General features: G+C 46.6%; 1 protein-coding gene across 1 annotated transcript in view; it reads right to left on the reverse strand.

The window, feature by feature from the left end:
- The window catches only part of ATP6V1B1 (ATPase H+ transporting V1 subunit B1), a 56,600-nt gene that overhangs the window by 31,166 nt on the left and 1,924 nt on the right, over positions 1-23,510 (reverse strand). The window contains exon 2 of the mRNA XM_064572357.1: positions 7,163-7,350. Coding sequence (XP_064428427.1) covers positions 7,163-7,350 — 188 coding nt within the window. The remainder of the gene's footprint in view (positions 1-7,162; positions 7,351-23,510) is intronic.

Raw genomic sequence — 23,510 nt, forward strand, 5'->3', positions numbered from 1 at the left:
ATGGTGCCTGGCCCACCCTCCTGTGAGCTCCTGGCTCTGAACTCAGGGCAGAGGACAGACCCAGAAGTCAGGATTCCTGTCCTGGGGGAGCTGAGGGTCTAGGGGGAGGGTGGCATTGACCCACTCCCAGCAACAAAGGGAGTGGCAGTAACAAGAATGTGATCCATGGGGCGCTTGGGTGGCTCAGATGATTAAGCGTCTGCCTTCAGCTCAGGTCATGATCCCAGGGTCCTGGGATCAAGTCCCGCATAAGGCTCCCTGCTCCTTGGGAGTCTGCTTCTCCCTCTGCCTCTCTCTCTCTCTCTCTCTCTTCTCTGTCTCTCATGAATAAATAAATAAAATCTTTAAGGAAAAAAAAAAGAATGTGATCCATAAGGATGGACAAAGATTTTACAGGGGGTCTTGTCCTGCGGGGGCAGCAGGGAGGACATGTAGGCTGGCCCTGGGTGGGGGAGTCTCCTGGGGAGGAGGGTAAGGGAGGCAGGGGCTGGGGTCTGGCATGCCCATTTCTTGGGCCCTTATGGGCCCCATCGGGGGTTGTCAATTTGGGTTGCACTTTGAGATTATATGGAGTCATTTTCTTATAAAGCCTGATGCCCATGCCCCATCCCAGCTCACTAAATCAAAATCTCTGCGGGATGGGGCCTAGGCGTCCATATTTTTAAAATATTTCTGGGTGTGATTCTAACGTGTGAACTGTGGTAGAAGGTCCTGGAGCTGCAAAGGTGGGGGAGAAGCACCCTGCCCGTCTACTTCCTATCATCAGTCCCACAGTGCCTAAAGGGTGAATTTATAAGGCTCAGCAAACAAGTAAGAGACAGGCTCAGAGCCTCTGGGCTCATCCACCCCTTTCTTCCAGGAAGCTTTCGATTCTACCAAGGGGCCACCCTCTCTCTCTCAGGGTTAAATCTGGATACAGGTCCTTTAAGGCCCAATTCAGTTGCATACTGGATAGGCCTGGGTCCTGTGCAGAAGCATACTTCCTGAGGTGCTGGCCTCCCCGTGCCTTCCTGGTGCCCTGCTGTGGTCTCCCTGCAGGCTGCCATCTTGCCTCCTCCCTCTCCTGGTTCCTCTGGAACTCAGTGAATGCTTGGGGCCTTCATGCCCTCATCCCTTGCTGGATCACACTGTGAGCCACACACCAGGGGAGGGGCATGGTTTCCAGCTGGCTGCCAAGACTAGGGAGGTGTTTTCTGGGAGATCATCTATCCTCCTCTCTGGGCTCATGGTTGGTGTTAAATCCCAAGCCTCACTGTGGATTTGGAAATGGCATTAATCTTTAAGAGGCTGCTTCCTGTGACTGTGGGCACATTCCTATGAACGGTACTTGCGTATCTGGGATGGCCCTGGTTTTTGTAACCTGGAAGGTACCACCTACTCTGCTGTTCTGGACGAAGTCATCTGGGGCAGAGGTGATGGGCATGGGGCTGAGGTAATTGTCGAAAAGCCAGAGCTGCTCTTATCCAAGCTAAGTGGTGATCAAGTCAGTATTGGGACTTGGCAGTTTGTTTTCAGCCTAGAGCCTGGGGCCCTGGCCTTGAAAAAGTCCCCCGGTCAGCCGAGTGAGGGGAGTCCTGAAGCCAGCCTCCCACCTTCCCTTTCTCCACAGCCATGTTTCTTGTTTCCTGCTCTGCCTCTAGTCATTCATTCATACAACACATAAACAGCAAGCATCCAGTCCATGTCAGCATTGCCAGGTGCTGAGAAAAAAGGAATACCTAAAACTTTATCTGCACCCATTTAGTTCTCAGACACCAGCAGTGGGAGAGGTGGACAGGTCAGCAAGTGTTACAAGACAATAAATGTTTTGGTAGAAGCAGCAAACAAGATAGTGGAGAAGATCCTGGGGTCAGAAAGACCTGGATTCAATGCCAGTTCTCTCCTTGATTAGTGAGAATAGCATGGGGCAAGTTACTTAAACTCTCTGTGCTTCAGTTTCCTTATCTGTAAAATGGGATTGTAATAATGCTTCCTCATAGATTTGCTGTGATAACTCAATGAGCTAATACTAGTGGATTTAGTAAAATGTCTGGCAGATGCTGAAGTCTTTCCAATAGGGTGGTACCACATTAGCTGAAAAACATAGAGGTTGTCAGGTCTTTCCTAGAAATTCTGACTTGGAAACTGTGGGCCGAGCATGGAATCTGAATCAGGAATCTGTATTTTAATGAGAACCTCAGGGGTTCTCCATAAAGGTGGTCTGCAGACCATACTTTGAGAAACACTGGTTTAACCACGCGCTACATATTCTCCGTGAAACAAAGCATGGTGACAAGGTGTATCAGGGGGTTTCTAAACACAGGGAGAACTGGGCTAAGTGGGACTGTCCTAGTTCTCTGATGTGGGGAAGAGCACATGCCACTAGGGGGTGGGGGTGGGGGTGATTCTGATGGTTCTGAGAAATAGCTCTGAGACCCCCTCCTGCTCTCTAGCCCTGGGGTCTCGGCAATCCCAGGGCCAGAGGTCAGTTGTGTTCTGCCTGGTTCGCTGTCCCAAGCTCTGAAGAACACTTCAGCCTGCAGAAGAACTCTGTAGGTGGTGGGGAGGGAAGGCTTCACTGTTCTGTCCACCAGGTCCTGTAAGGGGGTTCTCATTAAAAGTGCAGACAACTGAACTGGGCACATAGAGGTTAAGGAAGAGATAGGGAATGAGAATGGGCCCTGAGTGAGCCCACATTCTCTCTGCCTGAATTAGGACCCTACTGATATCCAGGAAGGGGGTAAAGATGCTGGTTGGCAGGAGGAAGAGAAGTGGACAGAGGCAATTGCTCGGAAGCAGTTGGGGGCATAGTCCGGGGAGCGCCAGAGGGGAGGGCTGCACGTGGCACTGAAGTCCTTGGGTCCAAAATGACCTTCAGCTTCCACTGTCTACTAGGCCTGGCTACACCATGGTTCCTGTTCTTGGATTTCCACAAGATTGTGTCTCCTGTTTTACCCCTTCGGAGTCCATCTGTCATTTGAGCACACTTGAAGGAATCTCTTATCCTTTCCCCCAGAAGAGCCCAGACCAAGACACTTAGGTAAATCAGAGAAACACCAACCCCCAGAGAAAACTCTGACATATCTTCCTGACCTCTCCCCTTGGATCTCAAACTGAACTGATCCAAAACAAAACTCTGGGTTCTTCTCCCACTGTCCTGCTCCTCCCCAGCTTTCTCAACCTGTTGACGTGGCATCAGTGACCATTTTTCACCATACACCTGTTCCAGCCCCAGCCACTTCTCTCCCTTGCCCTGTGCACGTAATTCATGATGAGCAAGTCCTAACAGGTTCTCCAAATTAGAGTACGTCTCAGATCAGTTCACTTCTCTCCTCCACCATCACTCAGAGTCTGAGACAACACGGCAGTGGCCCCACCTCGTCCTCTCGTCCCCATTCTCCAGATGTCAGAGTGACCTCTGTAAAATGCCAGCAGTCCTCCCTTCAACACCTCACCAGGGCCTCTAGACACTCTCTGCTCTGCCCCACCTACCTTCCTATTACCTTCCAACTCCAGCCACACTGGCCTTCGGACACTTCCAGAACATTCTATGCTAGTTCTCACCTCCAGGTCTTCACAGTTACCCTGAGTCTTGACTCCTCTTCTTCTGGCTCTTCCTCTGGCTGACTCTTCCCTGTCATTCACACCTCAGCCCACTGTCATTCATCTCCTCAAAGATCTCAAAAGATACTATGTATCTCCTGGCACATAGTAGGCATTCAGTAATAATTTTGAACAGAGGTATGGGTGAATATACAGAGAATTCCACCAAATTTTAGCTGTATATCCTAGGGCAAGTTACTAACCTCTCTGAGTTTCCTGAAATGGGGATAGCATTACCCATAAAACCATCTTTTTATAGATTACATGAGCTAATGAATGTGCCTTCTTGATTTTTAATTTTTTTAAGGATTTTTTTTTTCTTAAGTAGGCTCCATGCTGGGCTTGAACTCATGACCCTGAGATCAAGACCTAAGATGAGATTAAGAGCCGATGCTAACGAACTGAGCCACCCAGTGGCCCCTAAAATATTTTATTTTTAAATAATCTCTATACCCAGTGTGGGCCTTGAACTTATGACCCCGAGATCAAGAGTCGCATTCTCCACTGACTGAGCCAACCAGGTGCCCCACATATGCCTACCTTAAATTTTGAGCATGTTATTTAATTGCTTTGTGCCTCAGTTTCCGTCTCTTTAAAGCAGAAATAATAAAGGCCTATTCTGGTATTTAAAAAGTGTACATATTTGACCTTTGTCCCTGGTTCTTGATACAGAGCCCCTAAAACCCTTGGAACTCCTTGAGTGAGAGGAGTGTCTTCTGTCATTGATAACAGGCCCCTTTAAGCCACACCTGAGTTTATGCTAACAAGGTGACTCAGTGGGCCTTGCACAGTTTCAGGAGCACTGGTCCCAGAAAGACCACACCTGTGATTAGAGGTTTGGAGTCCCCACCCCTGCCCTCCTGGGAGGGAATGGGGCTGGCTTATAAAAACTCTTCAGCAGTAGGATTCAGAGAGCGTCTGGGTTGATGAGCATGCTGGGGGGTGGCACACCCAGAAATGGTATAGAAGCTCCTCGAACACCCCCACCCCAACATCTTGCTCTATGCATCTCTTCCATTTGGCTCTATCTCCCCTGCCACCAAATTGGGCTATTTCTGAGTTCTATCCTTTACAATAAACCTGTAAATGAAAGGAAAATGTGGGACGCCTGGGTGGCTCAGATGGTTAAGCGTCTGCCTTCGGCTCAGGTCATGATCCCAGGGTCCTGGGATCAAGCCCCACATCGGGCTCTGTGCTCAGCAGGGAGCCTGCTTCTCCCTCTCCCTCTGCCTGCCTGTCTGCCTACTTGTGATCTCTCTCTCTCTGTCAAATAAATAAATAAAATCTTAAAAAAAAAAAAAAAGAAAGGAAAATGTTTTCCTGAGTTCTGTGAGTCATTCCAACACATTGCCAAACCTGAGGAGGGAGACGTGGGCGCCCCCAATTTTAGAGCTGGCCAGTCAGAAGTACAGGTGGACCCTGGGGACTTGCATCTGGCACCTGATGGGAGACTGTCCTGTGGGACTGAGGCTTACGCCGCGTCGTCTGTGCTCACAGCAGGAGTTGGCGTCAGAATTGCATTGACTAGTTTGACACCCAGCTGGTGAGAGAGAATGGCAGAATCGGTTGCTGTTGGTGTTGGGAAACACCACACATTGGGTGTCAGAAGTGTGGTCGGAAGAAAAACCTCACTCCCCTCCCACGAGGTCTTGGTGAGGACTACATAATTTAGGCCACGTCAAGTACTTAGAGCCTGGTACAGAGGAAGGTCTCTGTAAAGGTTAACTGTGCCTTATAGTATCTGCAAGACCTGGGGCTGGGGACAGAGAAAGGACGGGGGTAAGCAAGAGTCAGTAAGTTGAGGATTCACTGAGGGGTCTCTGTTTGCCCAGTTGTGTGCTAAGCTCCCCAAGGAGACCTGAAAAGGAGATGGGGCTTTCAAACACATTCTTGTCCTTGGGAAGTTGGGCGCTAGCTGGTGCCCACCACGCCACACACACACAAACACACACACACACAAACACACACACACATATACACACACACTTTACCAAGCCATGTGGAAGGGTCTCTCGGAATGAGGTCTTACGGAAGTCTTCCTGGAAGAGGAGGGGTTTGACCTTGACCATCAAGGGCAGGTACACGTAGGGTGTCTAGGAGGCAGAGCAGGGGAAGGATGAGGACCGAGAAGGAGCCTGGGCATCTGAGGTGCCCTTGGAGAGCAGAGCTTTCGGGTAGAGTGTGCGGGCAAAACTAGGCCAGGCAGAGGGGAGTTAGGACAGGGAGGGGCAGGTATCAAGGCGTGACTCTATGCCTGACTTTCCCCCCAGGAGCTCTGGCCTGGCCCAGCCCCCACAGCCCTCTGTCTGGCAGGACCCGGCTTTCCAGCCTCCAGACCAAGCATAGCTGCAGCGAGGGCCCCTGCTGGCCCAGGCCGTCTGCAGGGTTGCTCTTGGGACTCAGCAACTGGCAACAGCAGGACAAGAGGTCCAGGCGGAGATGGCCCAGGCCCGCAGGACCTCAGCCACCCCTGACGTCGCTGCAGGGTGCCAGGCACTGCGGGGCCTCCCTTATCCGCCCGCGCCTTCCCAGGCAGCGCCCCCTTCCAGACTGTCTGCCTACTCACTCCTCTCCTTCTTTGCCTCTTTCCGCTCTAAGTCCTGCTTTGGCCGTTGTCATACATTTATTGACTGAGCTCCCTAATCCCTCATAGATGACATTAACCTACCAGAGCTCTTGCTCAACTAAGGGTCCCCGAGTCATTCCTTAAAAGCTCCAGGATGGTTGCCGGTTGATAGGTAGCATGAAGATGCCAGACTGCTTGCCCAAGTCCTAGCCCTGGGGCTTATTAGTTGTATGACCTTGGGCATAACCTCTCCTCCTCTGTAAAATGGGATAATACAGGGAGCTACATCACTGGGTTGCTGGGAGGCATTGGTGAATTACCATATGCGGAGCCCTCAGAGCAGCTCCTGGGCACACTGAGTACTCGGTGGTCTTATTATCACTATCGTTATCCTGAATCTCTGTTACCAGCTTGAAAATGCCTCCATTCACACAGAGTGCAAACGCTTTTCCTTTGGCTTAAGCTTATTATTGTTAAAATGCTAAGCCCTTCCTGGGTGAAGGGGGTGTTCAGACTCCTTCTCTCCAGCAAGAACTTCTGAGGCACAGTGGGATCAAGGGTATGTATGGAGGGAATGTATGGAGGGTGGGGAAAGGCCCAGAATGGGGAAATGAGAAGTCCTCAACCCAATTCTGTAATGTTTCTTCTCGTCCCTGGAATCTTTGCTCCTGGCAAGCCAACCCCTCCCCATCGTTTACTGCAGGGTCCCTCCCGCACCAACACCTCCCTGAGTCACTCCCTGCATCCTGGACGCCCCTCCTTCCTATTTCTCTGGCCGTTTCCCATATTCCACCCCAAAGTGCCTGATGCAGTCACGGGGCCCCCTATTGGCCTACACCAGCACTCTCTTGTCCGCACTATATTTACTACTCTGGTTTACCTCTAAGCTTTTCCCTAATGCATGCCTGAACTCCTCCAAAGCTGGGTCTCCCTTTAGCAGCCCACAGGTCTCATACCCCACAAAGTCCCCAGGCTGCAGGGCAGGGGTGGAGCGGCCTGGCCCTACCGGCTTACCTGGGTCTCGGAGAGGTTCAGCTGGCGGGCCAGCTTGGTGCGCTCCCGGCCCACCACGTACTGACAGCGCTGGAACTCCATTTCCAGGTGGTAGAGCTGCTCGGCCGTGAAGGATGTGCGGGTCCGCTTGGGCCGGTCCAGGTCCAGACCCTTAGGCAGGATGATCTCCCGGATGGTCCCTTTGGCATCTGCAGGGCCATGAAAAGAGGCTGGTTAGTTCACTAGGTAAGGAGTTAGGCCACCAACAATCATCTTCACAAGAGGTAGTATGATCTAATGGGGAGCTCTTTGGGCCTGGGTCTGGCTCTGTGGCCTCTGACAAGTGGCTTACCCTCTCTAGGCCTAGCTTCCTTAATCACTCAATGCAGTATGTTGTATCTATTCGGCATATATATGTGAATGGGCCTCATTATAAATTTCAAGTCCACTGCCATAGTCTGGGCAGAAAGGATTTGCTCTGACCCAGCCAGGATTCTATTCCCTCAGCAGAGTAAAAGGACAAATGGAAAGAGATATACCAAGTCCTCAAGTATAGAGGAGAGGATGGGTTAGAATTGGGTCTGATCAGTCAGGTAAGGCTTACTGGAGGAGATGTCCAGAGCCAGGTCCTGAGCCCTGTGGACAGGTGTGCACGCATGGGTGAGCACTCAGTCCACAGACCCTCCTGGGGTCCGCGAAGAGGCTAGCTAGTATGGGGTGGAGGGCAGCCTGGGGAGCTGGGATCCCCAGGAAAGAGCCCAAGGACCACTGCCACCAATCAAGCTGCTGGGGTGCCTTCCAGAGGGGAGATTTCTACCACTCGCCATGTACCTAGTTCTGAGCAATAGGACCACCCTCCTGGGTCCTAACCCAATACCATCCATGCATAGAGTCTCCAATATTTTGAAGCCTACTTAAGAGAGGTTGAAAACCTTGCAGCCTATATTCACCGGATATTCCCACTCAAAGAACTGAGAAACAAAAACAAAATGTTCGCAAAAGTAAAATATGAATTGGGAGGGGGGGGCTTCTGTATATACATCAGCTTTAACTATAGGGGCAGAGATGATCCATGTTCACCCTCTAGAAGCGTATGGCAGGGCTGCTCATGTTTTAGGCATAATAAAAGCTGACACCTCTGCTGTGTTTGCTCTGGGCCAGGCACTGTTTTCAGCACTCGAACCCTCCCAATGTCTCAGTGAAGCTGGATTATTATTAGTCCCATTCTTTTTTTTTTTTTTTAGATTTTTTATTTATTTATTCATGAGAGACAGAGAGAGAGAGAGAGAGAGAGGCAGAGGGAGAAGCAGTCTCCCAAGGAGCAGAGAGCCCGATGCGGGACTCAATCCCAGGACCCTGGGATCATGACCTGAGCCGAAGGCAGACGCTTAACCATCTGAGCCACCCAGGCGTCCCTATTAGTCCCATTCTACAGATAGGGAAGTGAAGGAACACATTTTAAGTAACTCACCTGAGGCCACACTGACAGTGTTCCATCAGCTGTATAAACACCCTTACTTTACTTTATGAATACCATCTTTTGGTAATACTTAATGATTCAATGGATAGGTTATAATGAAGAGAACTTGGGTCATGGGTATAAAAAAATGGAATCTTCTGGACAGGTTCCTCAGTGCCCTAGAAGGCAGAGGAAAAGACTTGCATTTGGGATGTGCCATCTGTCAGGGGACTCCTGTGAGCCTCACCACTGTGGATTCTGCTTTTAGAATCCCTGCTCTAGAGGGTGACCCTGACCCCTGTCCCTCTGAATCCTCCACCATATGGTTTATGAGATGGTTCTTCCTGGCTCCTGCCAGGGCCTGCTCACATTTCCTCCTCCAGGGTGTGTTAGCTCCTTGTAGGCTCCTGGCTCGCAGGTCCTGCCCCTGCCCTCAGAGGTGCTCAGCTGAGCCTGGGGAGAAGCTGTGTCTGGGTCAGGGAATACAGTCACTCTCAGAGGTGGTCTTCCCCTCACTAGGCGTGTCTTGTGAGGGGACTGGGCAGAGCTCATCAGATGGACATGGGCCCTGCTCTTGAGGTGGTGGTGGGAACCACAGGCCTTTTGGGACAACTCAAACTTTCCCTCTCTGATACTTTCTACATTCCGAAAAGGTGGGGAGGTAGTATTTGAAACCCCATTGACTGGGTTCCCTTTGCTCAGGTCCTATTATTTCCAATTGCAAGATCTGTCCCAGAACTTCCTCACAACACCCAAGTGACTCCATCTCTAAAGGCCTTGATTTTTTTTTTTAAGATTTTATTTATTTATTTATTTATTTGACAGAGAAAGACCTGAGAGAGGGAACACAAGCAGGGGGAGTGGGAGAGGGAGAAGCAGGCCTCCCGCGGAGCAGGGAGCCCGATGCGGGGCTCGATCCCAGGACCCTGGTACCATGACCTGAGCCGAAGGCAGACACTTAATGACTGAGCCACCCAGGCGCCCCTAAAGGCCTTGATTTTATTAAAAGTATTTTGGGGGGTGTAGACTGGAGGAAGGGTGGTGGGTGTCATATGGGTGATAGCAGTTTCACATCTCCTCAGTGAGTCTCTGGAGACCACTGGAGCCTGCGTTCCCGACCACTGGGGTCAAATCACACATGTCCCCCGTCCTTTCCTCTTTGTAGAAGAGCTGAGACAAGCATTCCTGCCTCAGGGAACAGACAAGGTCAGCTCTTCCTCTCAGGTTTAGGGAAGGCAGGAATCATATAAGAAAGGCAACTTGCCCGCCAGATATCAAAACCTGCCATAAAAATAAGCATAGGAAAAGATATTCAACATCGCTAGCCATTGGGGAAGGCAAGTTAAAACCACAGGAGACACATATTAGAATAGCTAAAATAAAAAATACTGAGAGTGTCAAAGGCTGGTGAGGATGAAGAGAAACTCGATCTCTCATACACTGCCAGTGGGAATGTACATGGTGCAGCCACTCTGGAAAATGACCTGGCAGTTTCTTAAAGGGTTAAACATACACTTACCATAGAACCCAGTGACCACGCTCCTAGGCCTTTATCTGAGAGAAACAAAATCTTAGGTTCACGGCAAAACCTGCACATGAATGTTCACAGCTGCTTTATTTACAATAGCTCCCACATGGAAACAAGCCGAATGTCCTTCAATGGGTGAGTGGTTAAGCAAACTGGGGTAGAGCTATACCATGGGATATTAGCAATAAAAAGGAATGACTATTGACAGACACGACAATTTGGATGAATCTCCAGGGAATTCTACTGAGTAAGAAAACCAAAGTCGGTCCCCAAGATTATATAACAATGATCACAATGACAAAGTTATAGAAGAAGAGAACAGATCCATGGTTGCCAGAGGTTAGGTAAGGGAGGGTGTGACTATCAAGGGGTAGCATGAGGAAGTTCCTTGATGGTGACAGAACAGTTCTCGATTTGTGGTGGTGGATATACAGATCTATAAATGTGGTAAAGTGTCATAGAACTATATATAAAGACAAAAAAATGAGTGCATGTAAAAATGGGTGAAATTTGAGGAAGGTCTGTAGTCTAGTCAATTATATTGTACTGATGTCAATTTCCTGCTTTTGATAATGTCTTATAGAGGGACGCCTGGGTGGCTGAGTCCATTAAAGTCTGCCTTCGGCTCAGGTCATGATCCCAGGGTCCTGGGATCGAGTCCCACATGGGGCTCCTTGTTCAGCAGGGAGTCTACTTCTCCCTCTGCCTGCCGCTCTCCCTGCTTGTGCTCTCTCTCTCTGAAAAATAAGTAAATAAAATCTAAAAACAAGCCAAAACTAATTGATAATGTTTTATAGATATGTAAAATGTCACTTTTGGGAGAAGGTGGGTGATGGATACATAGGACCTCTCTGTCAGAACCTCTCTGTACTATTTTTACAACTTCTTTTGAGTCAAAAATTATTTCAAAATAAGACATTAACAACAGCAACAAAACATGCCATGAAGCTACAATGAGGTTTTGTCCCCGATGAGGACAAATCCATCGGTGCGAAAAATACAGTAGCATTTCCCCAAAATGCCTCCACATTCCACTTGTGATTTGGAAGGTGATTTTAAATGGTACATAAATAAACATTTGTCATTTTGAAAGTTATGTACTTATTTTAATGTTTACTAGAAAAAATTTAAACCTATGATTTTATGTACTTAGGATAAGGCAGAAGTAGGTATTTAATCTTAAAATGTATTATGCTAAAATATTAAGTAAGTAAACAGAATATAAATATAACAGAAATGGTGAAGATGATATTCAAATGACTGAAAATCAGAGAACAATGGAATCAAGAGTGCACAAGAAGACCCACATATACATAGTGGTAGAGTTTATGATAATGGGAGCATTCTAAATGGAAAAAGGTGGATCTGGTCAATAAATGGAGTTAAGTAGATGGGTGACCATAAATCATCTATTTGGAATAAAATTAAGTTAAATTCCTATCTTTCATCATAAATGACAATAATTTTCAAATGGATTAGAGAGAAAATCATAGACTATAAAATGATAAAAGTACTAAAAGGAAATATAGGATGATATTTTTATAATCCTGAGCTTGGGAAGAGCAAGATATAAAACTAGAGCTGTAAAGGAAAGACAAAGGATATATCCGACTATATTAAAGCTAACGCCTTTTGTAGGACAAAAGGACCAAGATCAAGGTAAAATTAAGAAAAAAAATTGAAGAAAAAACTTTTTAAAATGGTAAAAAAATTATATATAATGCAATAATAAATGATTTTTTTAAAGATTTTATTTATTTATTTGAGACAGAGAGAATGAGAGAGACAGAGAGCACATGAGAGGGGGGAGGGTCAGAGGGAGAAGCAGGCTCCCTGCCGAGCAGGGAGCCCGATGCGGGACTCAATCCCGGGACTCCAGGATCATGACCTGAGCCGAAGGCAGTCGCTTAACCAACTGAGCCACCCAGGCGCCCTAATAAATGATTTTTTAAAAAGGAAATAGTCTATTAGAAAAAAATGGTCAAGTAATTTATCTGGGCCATTTACAGAAAAAGATGTCAAATGACCAATAAACATAAGAAAAACGAGCACAGCTTCACAGAAATCAGGATGATGCAAATTCACACAACAATGGAAAATCATTTATCTCCCATAGGACTGGAAAGACATTAATGAATGGTTAATAAATCAGTGATGAACTGTAGGGGAATGCCACACTCCCATTCAATGTTGGTGGAACTGTAAATTGTCACCACCTTTTAAGGCTGCATTTGTCAAGATTAAAGACGCACATAACTTTTGCCCTAGCAATTTTATTTTAGTATGTATTTATCCAGAAAAGCATACATTCATGTGCTCCCGAGCATATATAAGGGTGTTTGTTGTAGCATTGTTCAAAATATTGAAAATTTCAAAATATTGAAAGCAACCTCAAGGTTCCCCACAAGAGAAATGGCTGAACAAATCATGGTAATTCATACTACAAAACAGATTGCAGCAATTTAAAAGAATGACAAAGTATCTATATGAACTGACATTAAGTGAAAGAAAGTTATAGAACAACGTATGCAGTAATACCCCACTTATGTAAACGAAACAACTATGCATATTCAACCATTCAACATATATTTAATGACCACCTACTATGTGCCAAATACTATTCCAGGGTCTGGAGATATAGAAATGAGCAAAATAAACAAAGTCTTTGTTTCCTTAGATCTTGTACTGGGGACAGAGAAAAATAATAAATTTTTAAAATGAATATGTATGTAATGACAAATGTTGGGAGGACAATAAAACAAGATAAGAGGATATTACTGACCCTCTCCACATAACTGAAACCCAATAACCATAGTGTGTGTGTGTGTGTGTGTGTGTGTGCGTGGTTGCTATTTTAGCTATAATAGAGAAGGCCACTCATCAAAGTTAAGTTAGTGGATAAATCGTGAACGCTGTTCACCAGTGTTTCCAACTCCTCCCAAGCACATGGTAGGGTTGCACTAATTTTCTACACTTTGAGATTAGATATGACCATATGACTTACTTTAGCCAAAAGGAAAAGGTGAAGTCACCTTCAGATGAACACTCATACTTTGCCACACCCCTTTCCTCTCACTGGGATGGTCCTGGAAGCAGGAGTCAAAATGGACTGTCATAGCCTGGATCTCGGAGTACCAAGCTGAGCCCGTGCCCACTTGTGATGGACTTATAATGTGAGTGAGAAGTACAGTTGTGTTTTGTTAAAACTCAAAGATTTGGGGTTGTCTTGAATGCAAAACCTAGCCCCCTGGACAGAGCCCCCTTCCCTGAATTGTTCCTTTTCTGGGTGGAGTTTGGGGGAAGCACCTGGAAGGAGGGACAGCTTTAATTCCAGGGCCTCCTTGTGGGTAGGGACTCCTTAGGGTGAAAATGCATGAGTCTAAAGGGAATGACTCCTGAGGCTTGCTGCCTTTCTGGTCTCCTCAAAGAGGGGTGAGCCCAAGGGGGATGGGAGAGGGTGATTCTGTCCCAGGAGCCTTTGCCTTGGGAGAGGTGGTCATTCCTGTCTGATAATGGCTAGCCAATGCCCCTGACCTCTAGGACCAAATATTACCCACTCCTGGTCCCTCTTCCAGTAGACTCCCACGAAGCCCTACCTGATTCCATCTCCTACCACCTGGGTAGTTCCTTTGCATGACAAGCTGGTAATGTGCTGATTTTTAAGTGTGACAAGGTCCTTCCTGCCTAATCTACAATGTGATTATTATAAAAATTCCTTATGGAAAATTCATCCTCAAGTTGATTGGGAAAATTGAAAATGGAAGAATAGTGAAGAAACAATGTGAAAGAATGAGGAGAAACTGCTTGCATTACCACCCAGCAGAACATATTACAAATCTACAGCAACTAAAATGGTGTGATGCCGACACCAGAGTCTGGAAGCAAATCCATGCATATTTGAGGATTTCTATAAAGAAGACATTTCAAATTAGTGGGAGGAAAGATAGGATTATTAAAGGCCTGGCTTTTGGACAATTAGCTCATTATTTGGAATAAAGTAATTTATCTCACACTGTGTGCAAAAATAAACACGAGATAGATGAACATTTTTCATATAAAAATAAGCTCCAAAAATTGAAGAAAAACATACACAATTTTTAAAAAGGAAAAGAAATGACAGCTTTGAGTACCTAGAAATAAAAACTTTTGCAGGATGAGAGACAGTTAAAAGACAAACAACAGATTAGGAGAAAATATTCATAATACATGCATAGCAGAGTCCTAATATCTGGTACAAACAGCCTCTAGAGACTGAGATGAGTAAAGTCAAGCAGTGGGAAACTGAGCAAATTTATGAAAGGGTTATTCAGAGAAGAAGAAATGCAAGTGTCTAATAACTATGAAAAAATACTCAAGCTCAGAGGGAATCAGAGAAAATCAAAGTTAGAACAGCAAATGAGATCGTTTTTTTCTTTTTCCAGATGCCATATTTTATCTATCAGCCTGGAGAAAATGTGCTGGCAAAAATGAGGGAACATATAGGTTCTCTCAAGCTCCATTGTTAAGAATATTTGTAGAGATGGGGCGCCTGGGTGGCTCAGTTGTTAAGCGTCTGCCTTTGGCTCAGGTCATGATCCCAGGGTCCTGGGATCGAGCCCTGTAACGAGCTCCCTGCTCCTCGGGAAGCCTGCTTCTCCCTCTCCCACTCTGCCTGCTTGTGTTCCCTCTCTTGCTGTGTCTCTCTCTGTCAAATAAATAAATAAAATCTTTAATTAAAAAAAAAGAATATTTGTAGAGGACAATTTCATAATGCCTAGCTAAATTAAAAACCGCCTAATTCCATTGTCCTAGAAATCTGATAGAGGTTTCTACTCCAGAGAAATATTGATACACTTTGATAAAGACAGACTCACTGTGGCACAGTCTGTAAGAGAAAAATAAAGGAAAAAGTTCAATGTTTATCACCAGAAATATTGTTAATAAAATCACAGGATTAGTCATGCCTTTGGCTTTTTTGTAGACATTAACAAGAATGAGGAACATCCCCATACACTGACCTGGATGGATGTCCCTTATATACTACTATATAAAAACAGCAAGTATGTACAAACCTATTTTTATAAAGAACAAAAAGTAAGACTAAGACTACACTCTGTGTGTGTGTGTGTGTGTGTGTACTTGTGTCCACATAGGATCAAGTCTGCAGGATAAACACCTCTCTTCTGTCCACTGTTCAACAGTGGAAGCTGGTGAGGGAGGAAAAATTTTCCCTAATCTTACCTTGTGTACTTTTTTGTTTGGTTTGTTGCAAAGACTACGTAACAAAATTGAGTTTTATCTTTGGTTGGAGAAGAACTTTCTAACAGAGAACTAAAAGCCCCAAGACAAATGACCATTAGATATGATTACAATTTAAATTTGAGTTCAGAAAAAAAAACCTCACAGCAAAAAAAAAAAAAAAAAAAAAAAAAAAAAAAAAAAAAAATTTTTTTAACCTCACAGCAAATTTTTTAAAAAGAAAAAGATTTGGGCATATTTGCAACACATGTCACAGAAAAAGGGATTATTTCTTTAGTATAAAAATAGCATTCACAACTATAAGAAAATAATAAACCAATACAGAAATAGCTAAGCACATGAATAAAAATTCACAGAAGAGGAAATTAAAATGAAGAATAAATATATGAATATAGGCTTAACCTCACTAGTAATTAAAAATGCTAATAAAAATATTTTTTTTTTCACTTGAAAAGACCTCACTCTAAAAGATCCAGTATACCTAGGTTGGAAGGATGAGGAAAATGGCACTTTTATACACAATTGCTGGGAGTATACATTTTTGGCATGAAATTTGGAAATATCTATCACAATTTTAATATGATATATGTGAAATAATGCTTATTATTTTAAACATTTTATTATGAGAAATTTCAAACATATACAAAATTGGAGAGAATAGTGTCATAAGCTCTGATATACCTATCCCCCAACTGCAACAATTACAAATTCAGGAACAATCCTGTTTCTTCTCTATCCTCATAATTTTAAGTAAATCTCAGACATCGTATCATTTCATCCAGAAATATTTCTATATGTATCTCTAAAAAAGACTTCCTTTAAAAAAACAACCACAATACTACTGTCACAACCAAAATCATTACCAATCATTCCTTAATATAAAAAAAGTCCTACATGTTTCCACATTTTTCAGATTGTCTCATAAATGAGACCTTAAAAAACCATCTGTCCAAACTAGGATACAAAGATGCTCACTGATGCATTGTTTGTAGTAGTGGAAAAGTAGAACCAACCTAAATATCCATCAATAGGGGACTGGTTAAATTAATTATATCTGCAGAATGGAATATCATGCAGCTGTTACAAAGAACAAGTCAGTTCTAGACAGCAAGATGTTGACAAATGTTTATAAAACGGAAAAAAATTTGCAAAAAAAATCCCACTCTTGTAATATATAACTTATATATTTACATTTTTCATTTAGTAGAGAAAGTTTGGGAGGTTACATCCTGGGAGTGTACATGCTTTATGGAGGGAAAAATGAAGAAGTTTCAATTTATACATGATATAGCAAAACAGCATGGTTGGTTTTGTAATTGGAAAGTTATTTTATACATCAGAAAATAAAAGACATCAGAAACAAATTAGAAGGAAATTATAAACTTAAAAAAACTGCAACACATATTGAAAGCAATGAGCTACTATCCTTAATGCTGAGTTTCTACAAATCAATAAGGAAAGAAATATTTGAAAATTAAAAATGGTCAAAGGAAATCAGTTAATAGATAACACCAGAAGAAATATACTGGCCAATAAATATGAAAAGATAGTTAACTACATTAATAGTAAATGAAATAAAAATTAGAATGCCAATGAGGTACTACTTATCACCTATACCATTAACAAAGATAAAAAAGATATGTAATGCCCAATATGGGCAGAGGGAAAAGATGAGGTTATAAACTACAAAGAACAAGATGACAATATGAGGGTGTAAATTGCAAAGAATAATTTGACAATATCTATCAAGATATACAGTACAAACTGATGGCAAGATTTGGAGATACAAGCACTTTCAGGCATTGCTACCTACTGGGGCTGGGACAGGGGAGTGGAGTGGTATACCATCTATGGAGGGCAATTTGGCATTATCTTCCAAATTACAAACACACCCAAGTGACCTGCTTTTGGGAACTTCCCTGACATATACCTACACACGTGCAAATGACGAAGAAGGAGTTTACTTATTGCAGCATTGCATATAATAGCAACATACAAGAAAAAAGCTAAATGTCCACCAATAGGACATGAATTATACAACATACATTATGGTCCACCCAGTCCATATAAATGGAATACTATGCATCTGTAAAAAACCTAAAAAGAAATTCTTTACATCCCCAAATATACTGGTAAGTGAAAACAGCAAGGTGCTGAAAAATATGGAGAGATGTCACCATATGGGTTTAAAAAAAAAAAAAAAAAAAGAAGGCAAGACAAAATAATACAGCGGCCCTGACTTGCATAAGCATGAAATGGTTTTGGAAGGAGAAATTAGAAAGTAAAAAAATGGCTGCCTTGGAGCTGGGTGGGAACTGGAAGACGGAGGGCAGGGATGGGAGAGATTTTCCCTGCGCACGCAAAACAACACAACGTTTTGAAGTTCGAATCATAGGAGCAAATTACTATTTTCGAATTAAACAAAACACGTTTTTAAAAACTGTCGTGTGTGTAACCTTTTGGAGGAGCAATTGCACTGCTAGGAATTTATCTCACGGAAACACTCAAGTGCGCAAAGACGCGTGCCTCGGAGGGAGTTTATTCCACAGTGTTTCCATTAGCGATAAACAACCGGAGCATCCCTCCAGAGGTTGGGAGAATTCGGGCTTTCCCCAACCAAAGGGATGCTTTCGGTTCCGTCACGGAACAGCGCGAAATGGTTGACCCGAAAAGATGACCCCTAGGGAAGTTGCAAAACGGCTTCTGTAATAGGATTCGGCTTTTGCTAACGTTTGTACGCAAGAGTGGGGAAATCTCCTGGAAGGACACACCTGAAACGGGGCACCGCGGCCATCTCGGGGAGCCTTCCACCGCTTCGGGCTTGGTTTGGTTCGGTTTACGGGGAGCCCGGACGGCTTTTTGAAATGCAGTCTTCTGTCCACCGTGCGAGTGTGGCCGGGGCTGCCCGCAGCCGCACCAGCCCACGCGGTGCGCGGTAGCAGGGGCAACACCGAGCGAACACAGGCTTTGGTCACCCAGTGATTTTAAACTCCAGCGCATGGCTGGAGGCCTGTGGATTGAGCGCGGAGGAGGGGCGCGGATTTAGCTAGCTATTTCTTCCTCGCCCCCTGGCTGGCTCTGCGCGCGGAACCTCCAGCTAACAGCCACAGAGAGGCGGGAGACTCACTACCGACCTCACCGCCCTGCGCCTCCCGCGACCTCCTGCTCCAGCCGGGACCGGCCTCTAGGCGGCCTCCCCAGCTGGCCCTGGGGACCCAGCTCCGAGTCAAAGAAACATATTGGAGGTTTTCCAAGTTTTCTATTTCGGTGGTTCCCAAAGTACAGGGCTCCACAAAATTCCAAAAATATGGCATTGGCAATCTTATGTTTTAACAATTATCCTGTGTTCTGGCACCATCACCGTTTCATAGAAGGAACAGTATTGTAACGTCAAAAAATGAGGATGTCCTCTCAGAACGAACGTTGTTCCCGGGGAAGGGCGTTGCAGTCTTCTTCCTAATGAAATACGCGACGTTGACCCTTTTGTCTCCTTTCATTCGCTCGACAAATATCGACTGTGTACTGTGTGCTAGGAACACATCTGGGGAGATCGTGGATTTGGCGGGCGCGGGGGACCTCTTCCGTGGTCCTGGCGCGGCATCAGGACCCGGGCTCCGGGCACCTGCCTCGCTCGAATTTATCGCAGGCCTCGCTTCCCCGCGGGGGCGGGTCGGGAACCCCGCACTTCCCAGTGCCCGAGACAGTCTCTTGTTTGGGAAGCTGAGCGCTAGCAGCTCCTGGCACTTAGTAGGTATTGACTGATGTCAATCAACAAGTGAAGGGCAAGATCGCAGGAGAACGTGGGAGAGAGAGATGGTTCGAGAAGCCTTTGCGGGCCCCAACTAGCACCTAACAGCCGACCCCACCCACCTCCCCGGCTGCGCTCGAGGTCCTGGCTTTCCCACATCCGTCCACTCATCTGCTTTGTGGGCCAGATCCGGTCCGGCGCTGCCACTTCTTTCCGCATTGTTCGACGCCACCCTGGCACCCTCACGCCCTCCAAACTCCCTCCTGGATGCCGTGGAGGACGAACCAGACGCCTACGCCCCCCAGCTCCCAGGGATTCCTAGGCAGGCCCACTCAGCCTCGGTGTCCTCTATCAGAATTTCTCAAACTGGGGTAGGGAACTCGGCGGGATACACTGCTGTGCAACCTGCTACCGACTTTATGAGGAGTAAGGCCAATCTTTTATTTTTTTAAAAATTTATTTATTTATTTTTAGAGAGAGGAGAGGGAGAGGGAGACAGTATCAAGCGGACTCTGTGCTGAGTGGGGAGCCCAAAGCGCGTCTCAATCTCATGACCCTAAGATGGCGACCTGAGTGGAAACCAAGAGTGGGATGCTTAACCAACTGCCTCACCCAGGCACCCCAGAGCAATCTTTATTTTATATTAAGCAAACAGGAAATAGAAGAATAATTAATATGCTTCTTGTGCCCCCCCAATGCAAATCAAAGAGATATAGGGAGGGATCTCGGGGCCACTATGGCCCCAGGCTCAGTCAGGGGTAATTGAGAAAATGGCCCAGAGCCAACAGGACACCTAAAGGCTCTCTCTCCCTACAGATGGTGCACAATGGGCCAATGCCCCAAACCGGAGCCATCCCTTGACCTGTATCAGCCCAAGGACAAACACCCCCATGGTCCCCTCCCTCCCCTCCAGTGCAGGTACTCACTCACAGTCCCAGCCTCCTGGCCCTGCAGGGTGAAGGGGCTGGAGGTGGAGGGGGTGGGGGAGCACCTAGAAGCTCTGACTCTGCAGGTGCGTGTGTGTGTGTTTGCACGTGGGCGCAGTGCACACGCTGGAGACGTGGCAGTGGGGCCCCAGGCCCTGGAATCCAAGCTATGGCCCAGAACAACAAAAATAGCATGAGAACACAAGGAGCCTTGCATAGTTCCCTGAAAATGCAAACAGTGCACGCAAGACACATCAACAAGACGACACATTTGGTTGTGGGGGCTGCTTCTGTGTGTGTGTTAGGGTTGGGGGGGGGCGCGTGTATATAAAGGGAAAAATAAAGACCAAAAGGATAGCACTGGGTCCAGACCCTTGATGAGAATGTGGGTCCTTCTGCCAAAACAAAGCAAAAGGAAAAACACAATAAACATAAAACAATCCCAGGGAAATAAAAAAAGAAACCTAATACATCTGCACAGGCCCCCAAACTAAAAATTAAAATAAAACCAAAATTCCAAAGTGCAGTCCCCTGCATGAACCATTCAAACCTTTCAACTGCAGCCTGGGGCCTGGTCCTGGGTAACCGCGTCTATTAGCAGACTCTCGTGGAGGCTAGGGTCCTGAGGTCCACCGAAGGCCCAAGAGCTGGGATTCAAAATCCGGTGTTCATTTAGATACAACGATCTGCCCCGTCTGCTCCGTCTTCTCCGTTGCCAAAATGCCCTCTGGGCAAGCGGGCAGGTGTGCCCTTGCGGAGCTGCTCCAACTTGCAGGGTGGGGCCTGCAAGGTCAGGGCTGAGCCGCTGTATGTCCAGGGGCTTCTGTAAATCCGAGTAGAAAGCGAGCAGATTCGAAGTGAAGCTGAGCCCAGATCTGGCTGCTGGAGGGGGGAGTCTGTTCCCCCCCAGGCCGCTCTCAGCTCAAGCCCCAGAAGCCTTGGCCCCTTGCCCAGAGTCTTCGGATGAGTCTGGCAGCCAGGGCCCTGCCTGGTGTACGCTTCTGTGCCCTCTGTAAGCGTCCAGAGTTTCCCTGTTCTGGACCACACCAGCACTGCCCCCACTAAATTCAATGCCTCCCTTCCCCACACCCACATCCGAAGCAAGAATTGCCAGAAAGAGCCAGAGGCTCTGGTCTTCCTGTGTTTTCTTATGTCCTTAGCCACCAGGTGCATCCATCAACTTCCCAGGTGAAAGCATCTCAGCTAGTGAATGGTGGTGTGGGGGCCAGTTGTTCACTCAGTCAAGGGATCTCTAACTTTTCCTGTCCTCCTGCTCCCAGAAAGAGAAGTGTAGAAATGAGGAGGGGAGCTCCCCAGTTTTCACAGCAGGGGAGCGCTCTGGGGGCAGCCGTGATCCTGTTTCACCGGGGCCAAGGTGCTCACACTGGGTCGAGGACAGAGGATGCAGCCAGAATGGGGTTTTGACACCCAGGGGCGTAAGGGACCACTTGGGATGAGCAGGTAGCGGCGCTGAGCATTGTTCGTAAAAGTCGGTGACACTAGCGGGCGACCCTGCCGGCTCTATCCAGAAGGGTTGTTGAATTTGCGTCTGGATTAATCTGCATTCCAGTGCGCGGGTGTGAGCACAGATTGTGAGGTTGCTGGAAGTTTTGGGTGAAAGTTGGTCCACGTCTTCTAACTGCCGGCATCCCTGCTCCACCGAAAAGGCCACTGCATCTGGTCTGCAAGTGCGGTCAGAGCCACGGCTGGGAGGCGGTCTGTCCAGCCGCCTCCAGCTCGTGGTTGGCGCGCCCTTTCCAAATACAAAACAAAAGGATCCCCCATCCGTGCTCCTCACTGACCTACGGGCTGTGCATGCAGAGGTGTGCGGTGGCCTACGCGGCGGTCTGGTCCCGTAGAACCGTGGCTGGGTACGCCGGGGGGTGTGCGGGCATGCCTGTTGGGCACACACGCCTCACAGCCTTGCCGAGTTGTTTGCGTCCATGTGCGGCTTGAAGTGGCCTCCATTTTGAGGAGGGGATGCAGCAAGGTCGGCCTCCCTGGCTCCCTGACCTGCATTTCGCAGAGGGAGCAGGAAACTTGAGCGATGGGTGGAGTGAGGGTTCCTCTAAGGGGTTTGGGGAAGGCCACACCTCGTGGTCTGCAAGGTGGCACTAATCCTCCTTTCCACAGCCGGCTCTCAACCCCTTGGCTGCTCACCGCCCAACTCAGGCGCAGCATTTTGCCAAAGCAAAAAGACACCAAGTCCCCTGTAGAGGGGTGAGCTGAGCTGGGAGAGGCTTCTGAGGAAGGAGGCCCATTCCCTGAGTGGTTTGTGGGTCACCTCAGAGCGGGCCCCTTTCATTCAACAGAATATTTTTGGAGATACCGCCGGGTGTTTGCAATTTTATAGACATCACCTCTGACCTTTAGCACTGACTTTCAAAGTGACAGCTGTGGGTTTCTGTGTACAATGAGGAAACTGAGGCACAGAGGGGCAGAGAAACTGGCTCAAATTTAAAAGACTCTAAGGCCGGTATTCCAAACCAACTTCATTTAATTCCACTACACACACTTTCCTTCTATTCCGCTGTGCCTTGGAACTCCCCCCAACAGATCAGCGTGGAAAAGAAACAGAAAGAAGTGCAAAGACCCAGAGGAAGTGGGGTTCTTTTCCAGAATTCTCACCCCATCAGCAACCTAACGGTCTGCGATGGCAAACACCTCCCTTCCACCTTTTTATGATTTGCTGCAAAAGTACTTTGGGAGGATGTGTCCTGGGAGGTCAAGGGCAAAATGGACTCTCTGCTTAAAGCACACTGGAGGACATTCATCCTGAGGCCAAGGCACTACAGGCTTCCCTTGACCAGTGCCAGGACTTCCATCTGTTAGAGCCCCTACCCTGAGCCCCGATGGGGCCAGGAGTGACATAGGTGACCCTGGCTAGGAGGAATGAGGGCTAAATAACATGCCAGGTATCTCAGGCCTGAAATAAACTCTTTTTCATTAAATGAGAAAGGGCAGAGGGATTTATGAGGGTCTTGTTTACCTTTCATTTCTTTTAGGTGTGTAAATACACCCTCTGTGCTGTATTTTGATTTTATTGTACAAATATAATGACATTGCTGTATGTGCATACATGCATTTATGAAACTGTATCTCCTGACCATGCACACAAGCTGCCCCACGTACAGTGTGTGTGTGTGTGTGGGGTGCCCATCTCTGTCCACCTGTGGACTGCTCCTAGCATGGGTGGCCTCCATGCTACGTCACTCCTACCTTCTTTGAGTCTACACCTGGGAGTTCTTAAACTGGCCATCTGTACACAGAATTTATTTATTCTACATGCAGAGTTAGTAGAGTGGAAGGGATGATAGGTGGGCATAGAACTCACAATTGTCCAGAACTCACAAATACCCACAGATGGGGTTTGAGGTGGTGAGTGTCACAGGCAGGGACTTGAGAGTCTTAATCTGGGAGTGTGGGCTTAAGGAGATGATTTCTTCATTTCTGGAAGCCCTGCAGATTTT

This window comes from Mirounga angustirostris, unplaced genomic scaffold, assembly GCF_029215605.1.
Source record: "Mirounga angustirostris isolate CCGP_5_RB_7025 unplaced genomic scaffold, mMirAng1.0.hap1 SCAF_10, whole genome shotgun sequence".
In the NCBI taxonomy this organism is placed as follows: domain Eukaryota; kingdom Metazoa; phylum Chordata; class Mammalia; order Carnivora; family Phocidae; genus Mirounga; species Mirounga angustirostris.